Source organism: Haliotis cracherodii, unplaced genomic scaffold, assembly GCF_022045235.1.
Source record: "Haliotis cracherodii isolate W230 unplaced genomic scaffold, xgHalCrac1.p SCAF_3, whole genome shotgun sequence".
NCBI classification, from domain to species: Eukaryota; Metazoa; Mollusca; class Gastropoda; order Lepetellida; family Haliotidae; genus Haliotis; species Haliotis cracherodii.
The window spans coordinates 39,465,397-39,482,007 of record NW_027266286.1 but is presented as its reverse complement, the minus strand read 5'-3'; the positions used below and the strand labels follow the sequence as shown (position 1 = coordinate 39,482,007).

Here is a 16,611-nt window from a genome sequence, read left to right as displayed (position 1 = left end):
TGGAAATAAAAAAAATAAGATCTAAAATCCCTTAATAGCAAAAGGCACCATTTGACAATCTGATCTTTGTGAGACAGACAGATTGACGGAAAGACGTCCCGCACTGGTCCCTAACAGCATTGCACTGTTTTGATGATGGGTGATGATCATAATGAAAATATAGGCAGTCAGAGTATGTACTTATCCTGACACAACAGTATGCAATATTACTTCTTTCTTCGATTATATAACAGTGTTGTAAAAGCAATCATCACCGGATCCCCCCCCACTGACCCCCTCGCTCCCAGCATGCTCCTGTACTAATCATCACTTTTCCCACGATCGCCCGTAAACAGGTTACAAGTGGGTCCAAGTTGAGGGCATGAACAGGCAGGCAGTCATGACCTGTTGTGTCAGAATAAGTATATAGATAAGGGGAATACTCTGAAAATTTAGTTCTTTATTCGTAATATTTGACCTTTATTGCATACTTCTGTACTTTTTTTCAACTTTGTATTTTTTTACCAAATGGCCGCCAATACCCTTGTCCAAAAGGATCTGAATGATGTCCTGTAATGGCTCCAAGTGTGTTCCAAGAACCCGAGGACGAGGGCTGATTATGACCCCTTGTTGACCTGGCCTCAGATGACAAAGAAAATGCGGCGTGTGACACAAGTTTAGGGTAAGGTTGAGCATGACGGAGGTGTTTAGCCTCAGGTTGATATGGCGTCCACCTGATGTACTGGATACCCGGGCGGGGAATACTCATCTGTAGTGCCTGAACAGTGGCTTCGTCCTGAGCAGTGGAGAGATTTCCTCCTGAAACCTCCTGAACCCTGTTATTGAAGAGCTTCTCTGATGACCAGGGTTGACGTTATAAGAGACAGCACCAACCAACCTCCTCAATAGGCCAGGCAATACATAAGAAGTCTCTAAGAGATGAATGATTTCATCCAGAGATGAGAGCAATTCTGGACAAGGATAGTAATAAGCGACAGTGGTAGGAGGGACAAACGAATGTCAGAAGCAACAATTATATAAGGGATCAATCATCTACCATGAGACGCGAGGATGTGGAATGACTCAAAGTTTTAGCAACGTCAGCATCAAGCGGAGATGCCAAAGTTGGAAATGAAATCCCATGCAATTTTAAGCAGGACAATGTAATGGCAGGTTTGGGAAGCAAACCCTTGAGGGCTACCTTATCCAAAGCCTGCGTCAACAGCGCATGAATACCGTCGACTAAATGATGAACAGGGACCGTGTAAGATGGTGTAGTATTCATGGGATCAAAGGAGCATTTTGCAGAAGGCAGTGGGATGGGTTTCTCTAGTTTAAGGACATCCATGATCCACAGGTTCTGATCCTTTGAGGTGTAGATTGGCTGCTCTTCAGCCTTAGAGGTAGCAACACAAGGCACCGAAAAACAAGAGGAGGCCCCTGGTGAAGAACGCACACGCTTGGAAGCCCTGTCCAGAGACGACGAACAGGATCTGGAACGCCAAGGAGGGGGCCCAAAGCACAAGCAACCCGAGACGCCTGATCAGGAGTGACAGGTGACGACTGAAGTGGGAGGGTACCCTGTGGAGATGAGAATGGTAGTACCGAACTGCCGTCCATGTCAATATAAGCATCCCGAGGGGTGATCTGCAATGGCTGCACCTGAGAGGATATGGGAATAGGCCGCGCCTGATGAAGCAAGGACGGCACCTCAGGAGGCAATGGTGGCGTAGGAGCTTGTGCTTGCTGTGGGTAAAACGGGGTAGGCCAGGTGGAGGGCATCTGGAAATGGCTGTGAATAAGCAGGGTGTCAACGCACTTTAGAAAATGTCCAAGGTCGTCGTCAACCCCGACATCATCTCCAAAATAATAATATTATCAATAAAATCTCAGAATCTACAAAAGAAAAAGAGAATATAATATGGACAAGATCATGAACATTAAACATAATGCAGCAGTGCGCGTTAAAACTAGGGAGGTAGCAAAAAAAAAACATGATAATGGAAACCAACAGGAGCTTTCATGTGCCGAGACTTATGATAACAATGGCGGGGAAAGAAACGTGTGAGTAAGGTAAGAAGCCGTTATTTGATATATTTATTGATAAGGAATGGCTAGGGACCTGTAGATAAATGTACATAGGGAGATATTCAATTCAAACTGAAATGACAAACAAATCCAATCATAAATGTATAGTGGGGAGCAAAACACGTCCATTCACTACGGGCGATGAAGGAAGAAGTGATGAGGAGTACAGGAGGATGCTGGGAGCGAGGTGGTCTGAGGGTGTGTTCTGGTGAGGATTGTTTTTACAATGTTTTACACAGTTACGATAGAAGCAAGAAGGAATATTGCATACTGTTGTGGAGGGATAAGTTAAAAAATATGCAAAATATTGCCTTTCAGATTATTTTAAGTTTTTGTCAGTTTATATAACAATGATAGTGTACAAACCTTACTGCATACAAAACAAGGTAAAGTAATGCAAGAAAAAGGTACATCTTAACAGTACAATAGTTTTCTACTCACATAAGTTTATGTCATTCGCAGTGATTCTTCGAGTGACATCAGTCAGTGAAACAAGGCTACTGTTGAGAGGTGGGGGCCTGATGCTCCATACAAGTACATGCTTATTTATCATGGGAAGATTACACAGCAATTAGCCAGCAACAGTAATGCTATAGGTAGGATGTATATACAGCGATGCACAGGATCTCGTCTACTCTTTAAGAACTGGTGGCACGTAATGAGAGTCAGCCCTTACTTGTCTCCCATGGACGTGTTGCAGACGTAGATGTAGATGGCCACTCCACTGCGGCACTTGGGATCCCCGGCACCACACACTGTGGACAACCCCTACACCAACAGCAAACAACAGCATCACTAAATACAGCATCACCAACAACCAAATCACTAAATACAGCATCACCAACAACAGCATCACTAAATACAGCATCACCAACAACAGCATCACCAACAACAGCATCACTAAATACAGCATCACCAACAACAGCATCACTAAATACAGCATCACCAACAACAGCATCACCAACAACAGCATCACTAAATACAGCATCACCAACAACAGCATCACTAAATACAGCATCACCAACAACAGCATCACTAAATACAGCATCACCAACAACAACATCACTAAATACAGCATCACCAACAACAGCATCACTAAATACAGCATCACCAACAACAGCATCACTAAATACAGCATCACCAACAACAGCATCACTAAATACAGCATCACCAACAACAGCATCACTAAATACAGCATCACCAACAACAGCATCACTAAATACAGCATCACCAACAACAGCATCACTAAATACAGCATCACCAACAACAGCATCACTAAATACAGCATTACCAACAACAGCATCACCAACAACAGCATCACTAAATACAGCATTACCAACAACAGCATCACTAAATATTTGTTATTTGTTTTGCTTTATATGGACACGGAATAATGTATCTCTACATATAATGAACCATAATATTTCAGCAATCTTGGTATATTTGTTTCTAACTGAAGAAAACTTTAAGGTTCATGTTTCTTACTTTGGGAAATAAAAAACAAGTCTTAGCCGAGAAATGCCTTTGGCAAGACAAATACTGATCAAGTAAGACTGGGTAGATATTTTTTACATTAACAGACACTTGTGATGAATCCTCCATGAATCCAATGATAACATGGAAATAAACATGATTCTTTTACATTTCAACTTCATTCAGCAACTAACTGTAGTCTCAAGATGTCTTGTCATGCTCAAACAGTTCAAACAGTGAAAATCCTTCACACAAAATGTCAGCTTTTTAGGCCCTGACTTTCAGTAGAAAGTTTGATGCAAACTGAAATCTTCTTTTTGTGTCAAAATATTTTTTAAAAAGTTCAATATACTGGGTCCAGGGGTTCTCCACTTTGTAAGTATTGTGCATCATCATCATCCTCTTACCATGGTCTTCAAGAAAACCAATTCTAATTTTCAATCTCCCAAAATAGGAATGGACAAGACATTTTCTGACATGCAACTAAACAAGCAGACACTTTATGTCCCATGGTTTTGCAGGAGAAAAGGTTAGAGTAAAGACTGTACTTTCTTGAATTTTTTAACACTAACTTTGTTGAAGCTGGAGACACAGAGCATGATATGGGAACATGATCTTGATACATGTACTTACAAAATTTGGAAGTCAGAGCTAAAGCACAGCTGGACAGAAGCCGACAAATAACAGAAGAATATGAATGCCATAAGCTTGCTTTGATGATGAAGCTGAAAAACATCAATTACAATAATTGTGAAAATTACCTGCACAAAGTCCATTTTTTCTTGGGGGATGTCAAAAGGATGCCATCGTAACTGAAATATAATGTTGTCAATCAATGATCTGCTTTATCTCAGGCAGAGACAAACAGACAGACAGACAGACAGACAGACAGACACACTGCTGTTGCTCACTAAGACTGAGATGTGTTTATGACCTACAATATATCACAGTAAGTGTCCCACTGACCTGGTTTGGGTTTGGTTCAACATTGTCCCAGTCGTGTGTCAAATTGCCTCGTTCTGTTTTCGAAAAGGGTTCATGCAACGCTGATGGTCGAATGCGATACAGCCAACTGGAACAAAATCCTGCATTCATTTAGGATACATGCTGGTATGATTTGTATTGTACTGCACACCTGTTAGTGGGGTAATTCTGATGGAGTTGATGACATCATATTGACCAACTAAGTGTCACAGTTCACTTGAAAGTTGTTTGTCAGGCATATTCTACTGTCAGAAATCTCCATTTCAGCAGGATCTTCAAAAGTACATACCGTAACTTATACTACGAGTGAGTGAGTGAGTGAGTGAGTGAGTGAGGTTTAATGCTGCTTATAGCAATATTACAGCGGGGGACACCAGAAATGGGCTTCACACAATGTACCCATGTCTAGAATCGAACCCGGGTCTTGGGCATGATGAGTGAACGCTTTAACCACTAGGCTACCTGACCGCCCCTAATGTTCCAATGGCCATGATGGCTTCACAAACTTTGTAATCAAGGGAGTGGACAGTCTGGTGGACAGCATTACCTGCGTTGGTTTCCCTCCCTGGGTGCAGTGAAGGCTGTTCCAGACAACTGCTCAGCATACAGGCCGTAGGCGCATTTCTGAGGGTTATTCTGTGACACAAGAGTTGTTTACTTTGTACAGAGTATTACATGTATCAAAGGAGAGGTGATTCAACTTCAGTAAATGATTCAGTACATTTAGTAGAAATGTTTGGCCATCTTCAATACTTGAATCCTGTTTGATATGACATTCATGTTTTTCATGAAACCATTGCTGAGAGTATCCATGCAAAGTTATGCTTCCATTAGCCTAGTGCTTTCAGAGGAGATTTAGAAAATGTCATGCAACTATTATTTGATAACAGTAGGGCTGGGATGGGTTACTTGCAATTGGGTACTCGGGTTGGGTGGGTATTGAGTAGGACCTGGGTACCCACAGGACTACCCAGACCCGTGGTTAGACACATGATATATTGTTTCATGACAAAAATTCACTGTAACTACATGGGTATACAACAACTTTAAGTCTCTAATGTTCGCTTTTCTTCATGACTATGAACACATTCCTTCTGACCTACATATGTTTGAACAAAGATAAAACTTCAGTCAACTTCAGTGTATGCATGATCACATCGTTTTATACGTGTATCTGAATACAATTTGGCAGGGCTACTGTCAAACTATTCCCAATCGGACATTTTGTACCTATCTCTTTACATCAACATCGGGTACACGGGTAGGGTCGTGTAACAGGGGTGTGGGTACCCGGGTAGAAAATTTGGACTCGTCCCAGCTCTAGACAACAGACAACAAAAACGACAATCAAATAACCAAATATTTCAGAACTGTTATAATTTTGAAAAGTTCATGATATTATTTGGTTTTAGATGAGTAACATGTAGCTTGGACGTGTACACTGTATTTTAAACAGCAGCTTTGATCGTTCATCTACAGTTGTAAGATAATGCAGTATCATTACTGAGTTCATTAATTCATTAATTATCTATGTCATCTTGTTGTTCCATGTAACAGAACAGTTGATGTGTACTGGTTGTACAACTCACTTCCCAAGCAGGTACTGACCACACTGACTGTACCTAGCGACCACAACGTGACACCACTCAACATGCCCACGACACACACAGACAGGTAAGTCACCACAGGTCAAAGGTTGCATATATGCCTTCATGTAATCACTTAATTTATAGAATGTGGGTGGATTTGTCAAAAATACATGCTGTGTAATCATTGAGTGGAAAAAGGTCATCATTTAACATGTTTGACACAGTGGGTTCTATGTATTGCTACTACCTCATTCTGATAGGTCAGATTGTCAACTGGTACCTTGTTACAGCGGGTTCCAGTGTACTACAGTGTACTACAGTGTACTACAGTGTACTACAGGCAGGACACAGTAACACAGAGGGCTCTCTGCCAGTGTGTTGGTAGTGGCCACGCTGTATAGTTACCTCCAGGAATGGCTGGCTATCAGCCTACACTGGTGTGTCCTGCCCAGCATCCATTGTTGATAGGCAAATGTCATGGAGCTAGGATCCTGCTGACAGGTATGAAAAACATGCAGTGTGCTGCTTGCATATCACAGTATCATGTTCCCTAAACCTTGTCATTTCTATCATAAATATCTGTGTCACACTTAACGCACCAGGGATTCTGTTGTCAGGGATTTCAAAAATTGTTTATGCATTATATATAAGATAGCTATGCCATAAATCGCAAAGAACAATGAAGAGCGAAGTGTGCTTTATTTCACGATAAAACATTGTTCTATCATGACGTAATTTCTGGAAATTCAAATATGCATGCAAAACTTGATGACGTCATGTATTGTACAACGCTATTTTTTAGAACATAGTGTGTATTGAGATGTTCTCCACTGATGTTACGGGGGAACTCAGATAAACACAGTGGCTGAACGCATTCCAAAGTGGGAGAGACATGACTATTGATACTAGCAGAAAAGGGAAAAGGTACAGATAATCAATGTGAGGATTGTGAGAATATGTGGGAAAATACCAAACTTAACCCACCTGTTCATTAAATAGACTTGTCCGACATTCAGATTCTAGTCAGGGAGTCATCATTATTGAAATTAAGGTAACTATATCTAAAGCTTGTACATTTCATCAACATCCTTACAGCGGCTGTACATAATGTTCATATCTCATATAAGAAATCAACGACTTGTGGTCATTGTTTATCGTACAAAAAAACACAGCACCCCTCATGGTTGGTTACATCCCATTAGTAAGACATCCCATTAGTGAGACACCCACTGTAAGACAGTGGAGTAGGTGGGATTAATTACACAAACACAGCCAGTCTACCCACTTAACAATGGTCACAGCCCATGATTACCGGTAGTTGATAAATTAATAAGAGTAGGCCAGTAATTCTGTTTGAATATTCTCAGGAAATAAATGAGTTAGGAGCTAGTAGGAGCTTACTAAAAAAGTTGAGATGCATGTTTTGTTAAAACTTACTTATTACACATATAACCACTACTGAACCAACCATTCGCATCAAACAAATGCTAAAACAGTCTGGAGCAAAATACATGCAATCAGGGGTAAGCGGAAACCCACAAAAATTCCCAAGTTAGCCAACGCCCATACAGTCAAAGAAAAGGCCAACATTCTAGCTGAGCACTTCTCATCTGTCAGCAGCAACACAAATTGCAGCGAAGAATTCAAACAGGAAAAAATGCTTATGCCTAAGATCTCAAAACGGACGCAAAGCAAGCATCTGGTATACAATATACCATTTATGGTGACAGAGTTTGATGATGCGATACAACATAGAAAAGGCACAGCACCTGGTCTTGACACAACCAGCTACGAGATATTGAAAAACCTACCTGATCAAAACAAAGGCTTACTCACTGAGTTGTATAACACGATATGGTCCAAAGGAGAAGTCCCAAAAGCATGGAAACATGCTGCGGTTATCCCACTGCTAAAGCAAGGGAAAGAAGAAGCCCTACCAAACTCCTATCGACCGATCTCACTCACCTCAAACATGTGCAAAGCCATGGAAGCCATGGTTACAAAAAGGCTCATGCATCATCTTGAAACTGGCAATCACATAAAACCTGACCAAAGTGGCTTCAGGAAGGGACACTCGTGTCTAGGTTATATTCTAAGACTGGAAAATGAAATAAAAAAAGCCCAATTAAACAGACAATACCTAGCCGCAGTATTTCTGGACTTCAGCAAAGCCTTCGATATGGTATGGCATGACGGACTCCTCTCAAAACTATCACAAAATGGAGTTGAAGGGAACATGGCAAACTTCATAGACAGCTTCCTGCAAGACAGGTCGCTATCAGTTAAAATAGGGAACAATCGATCGGATCCTATGGCACTGGACAATGGCACGCCACAAGGCAGCATCATAAGCCCAACCCTGTTTAATATCATGATCAATGATCTTTTTGACCATGTCAACTCTCCTACCCAAACTTCTAAGTTCGCTGATGACAGAGCAATATGGGTAAAGCACAGAGATATCTCACAAATCAGAAAAAAACTCCAGTCAGCCCTGGACGGAGTAGATGAATGGTGCAATAAATGGGGATTCACCCTTTCAAGTGAAAAAACGGTTGGAGGTCTATTCAAACGCCGGGGGAAAGATGCTATGATACCCCGTGTCTCCATAAAAGGCAAACCTATCAAATTCGAAAAATCTGCAATATTTCTTGGAGTTATCCTTGATCAACACCTCACTTGGCGCAAGCATATAGAATATGTGGAAAACAGATGTCAAAAAGACCTGAACGTATTACGGGCAATTTCAGGCACATCTTGGGGCACATCGAGGGACACTCAGCTGGACCTCTACAAAGCTCTTATCAGATCAAAAATTGACTATGGTTGTGAGGCTTTTCACTCAGCATCAAATACTGTCTTGAGGCGCCTAGACAGAATACAATACAAAGCCCTAATGCTGGCCACAGGCGCAGCGACAGGCACCTCACTAGAAGCACTACAAGTAGAAACGGGAGAACTCCCATTGAAACTAAGAAGAGAGCAGGCAATATTATCGTTCTGGGGACAAACATTAAACCCTTTGGTTAAAAAGATATGGCAAGACAAAAACGCTCGAGATGAAGCCCTAGCTCGAAAAAATCCCTCACTAAAGCCATCTGGGATATTAGTGCGTGAACTCATTCGAAGTCACAATTGCGATGACATTCAGCCTCCAGAAAGTCACTACAAAGGGTTACACCCTCCCTGGACTTTACAAACTCCCAAAGTTGACACTGCTTTAACATCAGAAGTCACTAAAAGAGAAAACCCAACCCTACTACGATCAGTAGCTATCAAACTAATTCAAACTACCTGGGACAGCTGGGCCCATATATACACTGATGGATCCAAGAATCCTATCAACAACAGTGCTGGTTACGGAATCCATATCCACAGCTCCAAACCCCAAGCACATTCAGTTCGCTTGCCTGATGGTCAGTCAGTATTCACGGCTGAATTGGAGGCAATTCATCATGCACTCAAACTCATACCGGAACTCCCGGAAGCAAAGGCAGTCGTCCTATCAGACTCGCTAAGTGCACTTCAGGCCATCAGTGGGAGAAACTCAAACTCCAGGCAAAACACAGTCAACAATATTCTATACGAATATACAAAACTATCGGACCAAGGGCAACAGGTGGAGCTGTGTTGGATCCCCTCTCACATAGATATTCATGGAAATGAAAAAGCAGACTCACTGGCGAAGCTAGCTCTAGACAAAGCGGATATAGAGCCTGTTCCCTTTAGTAAACTAGAGATAAAAAGCAAAATCAAAGCCTCCATAGCAAAAAGATGGCAAGCCCAATGGGACGCAAGTAAGATCGGCAGATGGCTATACAAAATTCAACCCAAGGTCCAACAAAAGCCAAACTCATACTCAAATGAAAGGAAAATTGAAACTGCTATCTCACGCCTCAGACTTGGTCACAAAAAGCACTATGACAAGGTTTGTTCATCTTGCAATCAGGCTGAAACCATTGACCACCTGTTACTAGAATGTCAAGACCATGCCCTAGCCCGGGCTAGGTTAAAACAAGAATTGCAGTTAGATCCGCTATCTGTCATAGATCTCCTAAAGCCAAGAGATGCAAGAGCGAAGGCCAAACTAACTCTATTTCTGAGAGATGGACAGCTGCTCGAACGTATATAAACAGAGCAGCCAAGGATAAAAATGAAATCATATCAATTTAAGAAAAAAGAAATCATATCAATGCAAAAACAGAAATTATGTGAACACCGAACTCACAATAGATATGTGAACCCTTCTCACACACAGGAGTCCCAAAGAGGGACAGGTCAGCCGAAATTGCCTAGGCAGAAGGCGACCTCTTAAACACCTAATGCAACAACAACAACATTCGCATCAGTCGGAAAGCGCACGTTAAATCTCCAAAGTAAGTAAGTACCATTCAACCCAGAGACATTCCAGGTGGACTTTGAAGTTGCTGCCATTAGAGCCCTCTGGACAGAGTTTCAAGGTTCAGACATCAAGGGGTGTTTCTTCCACTTTACCCAGGCGATTTGGCAGAAAACACAGGAGCATATTATCTATGCAGTGTTTTATTGTACAATAAACAACTCCTAATCCTCGTTTATTTATAAAATATATTGGTGTTTTTCAACAGGGATGGAAATGCATTTCAAGCTCAGACAGGGCACTCAAAATGATTTTCACATGTGTCCTTTGAAAATAAAGTGTGCTAACAAGAATACTTTGGATAAAAAACAAATGAGGTTATGTGCATAACAGTGATATTAACACATCACCTTCAGCAAAACATTAAATCCCTCTAAGTCACACACAAGTTTAGATTCATAGTTTTGGAGTTGTGAAATTTCTGTCTTTTCAACATACATAAATCACTGTCATGAACAGTTGCCAATTTGGAACCACTAGGCCCCTCAATATCAACATTGTCTCCAATATATTGATTGGCAAAGAAATTCCCTTTGTTAGGTAATGGAGCAAAACAAGGTACAATAGTTATAGAAATACCACTGTTTACTCTGTTTACTGTTTACTATGCACGAAAGCCTACAATATTTTCCCTATTTGGTCTTTTTCATATAAATCATAAACAATGTTGCCATAGGGTATAATTTAATTTAAAAACTTTGCTTTAAAGTGTTGTGCCATTATGATTCTGACCATATCTTTGTCAACTCAATACAATGAATTTCAAACCTGAATCAGAATTATTAGAAATGTCTGATGGCTGTCTATAAAGACATAAAATAAGGAAATGTTACAGTTTCTTTGGACTCTATGCCAGTCAAAGATTACACACCAGATCCTTGTAAAATAAACTAGACTTGGTAGGTATCTCTGTCCCAGTGACTTGATGGTGTATCAAAGCATGTCAGGTACTGGGTCTGGGGCCAATGTGCAATGAAAGAATATTCTATAACTAGTTTTGATTAAGTTACTCTCTCGATGAAACTAATTTCGGAAGGGAAATGATGGAAATTATAATAAATGTCAAACTTACTTAGAAACTTGTTACTTGAAGTCAGATTACTATTTTGATGATATATTGTCATCAATTTTTGATATACTTGTCACATAATATTGCTCAATGCAGTAGTATGATGTCCGATGTTGTATCATTTAAACTGACCATCTCTGAGCATGTTGAGTGAGTGAATTAGTTTTAATGCTGCTGTGAACAGTATTCCAGTTATATCACTGCATGTTAGCTTACTGTGAAACCACTCTGGTCAAACCCACGAGCACAGGTATGGTGCAGACAAACCTATATTCTTAATTGGGTCGAAAAGGGACTCGAACCCAAAGGACATAACTCTGAACAGCCAATTTACGGGGCCTTAGACAACTTGTGGCTCTCATGAGCATGTAGAGCACTGCTAATATGCACATGTACAAATACTGTATATTACATTCAATCTTAAATTCAACAATGTCACGAAAGAGGAAACAGGAGAGTTAAATATATAAGGTTGGAATTTTGTTCTTTTTTTGGTTTACAGATGTTTTTGTGACAAATCCTAGTTGGTAGGTTGGAAAATGTTTTTAAATAAGTGGTGAATACATGGCATATATAAGTTTGCATTCGGCAGATATAAAAAACAGTTCTTTTCCAACTTTTCTGTATTTTAGGGTCCGTGGCATCCATAAGGCAATTTGTTTTTATAGTCCTGCCTAATAGTAACAGTGTTATTTGTGTGTGTATTCGTGTATTCGTGTCCAATACTATTACGGTACCTGTCCTTCAGGCAGCGCTCCAGGGCAACGGGGATCCTCTGTGGCAAACTCATTGCCAAACCCAGACACGTACTGAAAATAACAGAATATATTCAATTCTGACAAGAAATCTCCAAAGATAGCATCATCAAATCTTACGTGAACATAAGGCAACATATGGCTATGTGGTTCATCTGATCTCAGGAGAACACTTAAGTTACTGTGTCTGGAGCCAGATCCTATTTTGTGGACAGGTCTGTGAAGTAAGTTCTCAACATTCATTGTTAAAGTGGAGGTGGTTATGGGCGGCCATTCGGTCCAAAAATACAAAGTTGAAATAAAGGACAAAAGTATGCAGTAATAGTCAAATGTTACGAATAAAGTATTAAATGTTACTAATAAAGGTCAAAATACAAAACAAACAGACCCTGGTTAAAAAATACAAAGTTGAAATAAAGGTCAAATGTATGTTATGTAATCGCCAAATGTTACAAAAAGACGTCATATGCAAAGAAAGAACTGTGTGTAATAAAGAACATCAGTGTGCACGAAAGGACACTAAACTGCTGAAGGACGTTGACAATAAAGAATGCCAGATGGTGCTGCAATTTGTAAAACATTCCGGTTTTAATCGGCTTGTTTCCCTGTGTACCGGTATATAACTGCATGCATGCCGATGTGCACAAGTATTACGTCATTACAGCCGAGTTTTGTTTCAGACGCACATTTTCATAACATCTTAAAAGTAAACGGTGCGAAATTTGTTTTATTTAACAGCTTTTCAAAAACTGGGTGCGAACAAAATGCTGCCTAATATCTCGACAACAAAAAAATGTATCAAATGGATTTGTATATGCATTAGGAAATACAATCGTTAGGAAAAATAGCTTCCCATAAATGAAGAAAATCGATTTTTCTCTATGGCATCAGCGTTTGAATTCACACCTGATTTATTTCGCTAGACCATTGATATTTGTGACAAAGACAAGTCTTAAGTTGATGCTAAAATTAGGCGTAATTCAAGGATGTATGTATCACAGCTGTGTGTGAAATACATGTGATGTAATATCCCTCTCATAACTGGCATTCGCGAATTGAAATTTTATAAACACTATCCAATATGTTGGAAAGTTCGCTTCGGTGTTCGTGTTTGCTTATTTTCTTAAACATTTTAAATGATTCTAGGGTTATCGACGAAGTTTAGGATTATATTTATTGATTTAATAAACCACACATAAAAGTGATCACTAATGTGCTGTTTTTTGTTATTGAATTTTCCCAGTATATATCAGACATTTAGATTTAAAAACGTTCTCGAAATAACGCAGTGAATGGTAATTTAGTAACATATCATAAGTAGCATAATTTTCGGATGTAATTTTCAGGAATTTAACTTTCCCTTAAAAAGGCTGTGTGTGATATCAGAAAAATTAGAATTTCCCACGGAATTCAAATCTTTGAAGTCTATATTGTACAGTATTGTGTTTTCACACAACTTTCAAAGACACATTTTCTCCAACAGCCACATCAACACACTAGCATTTAAGTACAAAATTAAGTTGCAAGTTTGCTTTTTAATGGAAATCAAATAATTTCCCAAGAATTGGATAAGCCATGCATAACATGTATAGTATTTTTACGTCAGTGAGATCCACGTGACCATTTGATCTGACCATTAGCATATGCTAATTACAGTTCATTGAGTAACCAATCACATTTCGCCTAAGAGCCCTACCCCCAGTATATGTGAGCAGGAGCGCGGTGCATAATTTTGCACCGTTATCCTTCAGAACATAGAGAGTACAAACATTAAAACAATTCGCAGTAATATAACTGTTAATGCATGTTACTCAACTATAGATAATAGAAATAAGCGTAGAAGAATCTGTCATGTGCTTGATTTCTAATTCGATAACATGAGAGGTCAAGGTCAAAGCATGAACAGCTAATTTCACAGCCTATATATATTGGCATTTGCATTGGCATGCTTTCAACATCACAAGATAAAATCAAGTCTAAATGCTTAGATCAACATTAGAGCATGCATATTTCAAGCTGAACAGACATGTCAGAATCAGGAGACAAAATAAGAGCTGAAATACAATGTCACCAAACCTTTAACTCAGAGTCGGACGCCATTTTGCATCAGTGATGATGTCAGAAAAACACGAAGTCCTAATTTATCTTACGAAATATTGTAAAAATATTGATCAGTTATCTACGAATAATAGGCAAATTGATCTTAACATATTTGAAAATAATATTCTCATAAAGATATTTTGACATATCATGATGACCTCCACGCAAGGGGACGTTACTTGTAGTGCACGATTCTACAAAATAGCATTCTGTGAGAAGATTGAAAATATTTTATCTGGAAAATACAATTTATCCTGTCAGGGCGAGCTCAATATTTCTGAATACCATACAGGTGTCGTTGGTGTGATTTGCAATGACTGGATATACCTTCATTGACCCTGCCTTCGATTGTCTTAATTGTGATACATTCCAGAAGGTAAGTCCAAGTTTAGAAGATGTCAACTGTTTCCGGTGATAGATAATTCGGATGGATTCCTTCTGCAACCCCTAATAAATATGATATTGTTTTCATCATGTATATTGGCTGATTCATTATTTTGCATAACACTTTATTTGTAACGATCTACAAAATATTATGTCTTACAAGGCAGCTTAGTCAACATGTAGTTTATTTCACACCTGTTCTGCGAGACAATGTCAATATTTCTGTGCATGGACTGCTCTTAATTGTCATGGTTTTGTGACATGAGTGTTATTTGGCGTATACAAGGTTTCAGCTGCAATGGAGTTAAACATCAATTATAAAAGTGTGTTACATTTATGTGAAATAAACGTTATGAGAGATCAATGTTCCAAGATTGGTGTCCATTTTTTACGTTAGGCTCTATAGCTCTGCATGCCAATATTAGGGTCTGACTGAGCTTTGCCTGTATGTAACTATGGTAATGATAAACTGTTAGATTTGTATGTATAAATAATCAAATTGCAGACGGACAAACCTCTGAGCACTGGCATTTTTCACAAGACTATTTTCCATCATAATCAAACAGGATTTGATAAACTTTATTAATATTGTGGAGATTTCAATCAAATTATCTCTGTCCTATTGGCAGCAAGAACAAATAATATTTGTCAGTCTCTGTTCAAGTGCTATGTTTTGTGGGTATAGGTAAAGCTTTTATAATTTTACTATTGTTTCAAATGGCATATGATATCTACCTATAATTAAATTGTGCCTGTGTAATATCTGCATTATTATATGATTCAGCTCTTACTGCATTGACTGAATACATATCATTGGCATGATCACAAAACTCACTTCACTAGACTCGAGTGCAAAATAACAAAGTAAGGGCTAGGTCATGTTCATTAGGGCTATTAACATGATTTACAGATTAAATGTTTCTCACTAGCAATGCTAATAAACCATTCATGTAGACGTTAAGATACTGTAATGTTTATACTTGAATACTTTAAATATTTCAAATTTACAGAATTTAGTGCTCTTATCATGCAAACCTAGTCAGTTGTAATTGCACACAAGGCGATCAAATACCATATTCTAATGTATACTGAAATTAGCAAACTCTGTAAGGTTTTCCTACCTACATCACCTTAAGGACCTGTAGTATGGTAGATTCTCTCAAGTCTGTTGCAGTGACATTAACCGAATCTAGTATAGTTGCTGGTAAAGATACCAAATCACTTGCAAACAGGGGCCAACATGTTATGGAGCAAAATATCTTGAAAATAAGTCTGAAAATTATGTTTTATATTTCATATTCCCAGACAGAATAGAGAATATCACCTTTGACACCAGACTGTCGCATGATCGTGTCATGGTATTTTTATCCCCCGCCAGGAAGTGGAAGGGGGATATAGGAATGGGTGCTGTCCGCCCGTCACATTTCATTTCCGGAGCAGATCTTGTAAACCGTACCATATTTCTTCACCAAACTTGGCACATAGATAGGTCTAGTGGTGAACTGGTCTCTTTTGATAGTTGGGGATTTAAAAAAAATAAAAATTGTTTCTAGTTTCCATCATGTCCATGGCAACGACTTTGATTTAGACTGAAAATGGTGGTAGTCTTCGTTTCCGGAGCAGATCTTGAAAACCGTACAATATCTTTTCACCAAATTTGGCACATAGATAGGTCTAGTGATGAACTGATGTCTTTTGATAGTTTGTGATTTAAAAAAACAACTTTTTGGGAGTTTCCATGGCAACGACTTTGATTTAGACTGAAAATGGCGGTAGTCCTCGTTTCCGGAG

At 39.3% G+C, this 16,611-nt stretch overlaps 2 protein-coding genes across 8 annotated transcripts in view; one reads left to right on the top strand and one right to left on the bottom strand.

Moving 5' to 3' along the window:
* Positions 1-14,436, bottom strand: part of LOC139473922 (homogentisate 1,2-dioxygenase-like) — a 35,061-nt gene extending 20,625 nt beyond the window's left edge. Inside the window, exons 1-6 of one of the 2 annotated variants that reach the window (XM_071256732.1) lie at positions 14,413-14,436; positions 12,319-12,390; positions 5,072-5,160; positions 4,507-4,612; positions 4,302-4,352; positions 2,744-2,835 (exon numbers count right to left, since the gene is read on the bottom strand). In XM_071256732.1, the coding sequence (XP_071112833.1) occupies positions 2,744-2,835; positions 4,302-4,352; positions 4,507-4,612; positions 5,072-5,160; positions 12,319-12,390; positions 14,413-14,436 (434 nt within the window). Of the gene's footprint in view, positions 1-2,743; positions 2,836-4,301; positions 4,353-4,506; positions 4,613-5,071; positions 5,161-10,501; positions 10,541-12,318; positions 12,391-14,412 lie in introns of those variants that run through there. The other variant, XM_071256733.1, reaches the window with a different exon arrangement.
* Positions 14,437-14,628: 192 nt separating this feature from the next.
* LOC139474946 (mitogen-activated protein kinase kinase kinase 15-like) overlaps positions 14,629-16,611 on the top strand; it is a 79,311-nt gene continuing 77,328 nt past the window's right edge. For all 6 annotated transcript variants that reach the window (XR_011654004.1, XM_071258143.1, XM_071258141.1 and 3 more), the window contains exon 1: positions 14,629-14,812. The gene's annotated coding sequence lies outside the window, so the exon portion shown is untranslated. The remainder of the gene's footprint in view (positions 14,813-16,611) is intronic.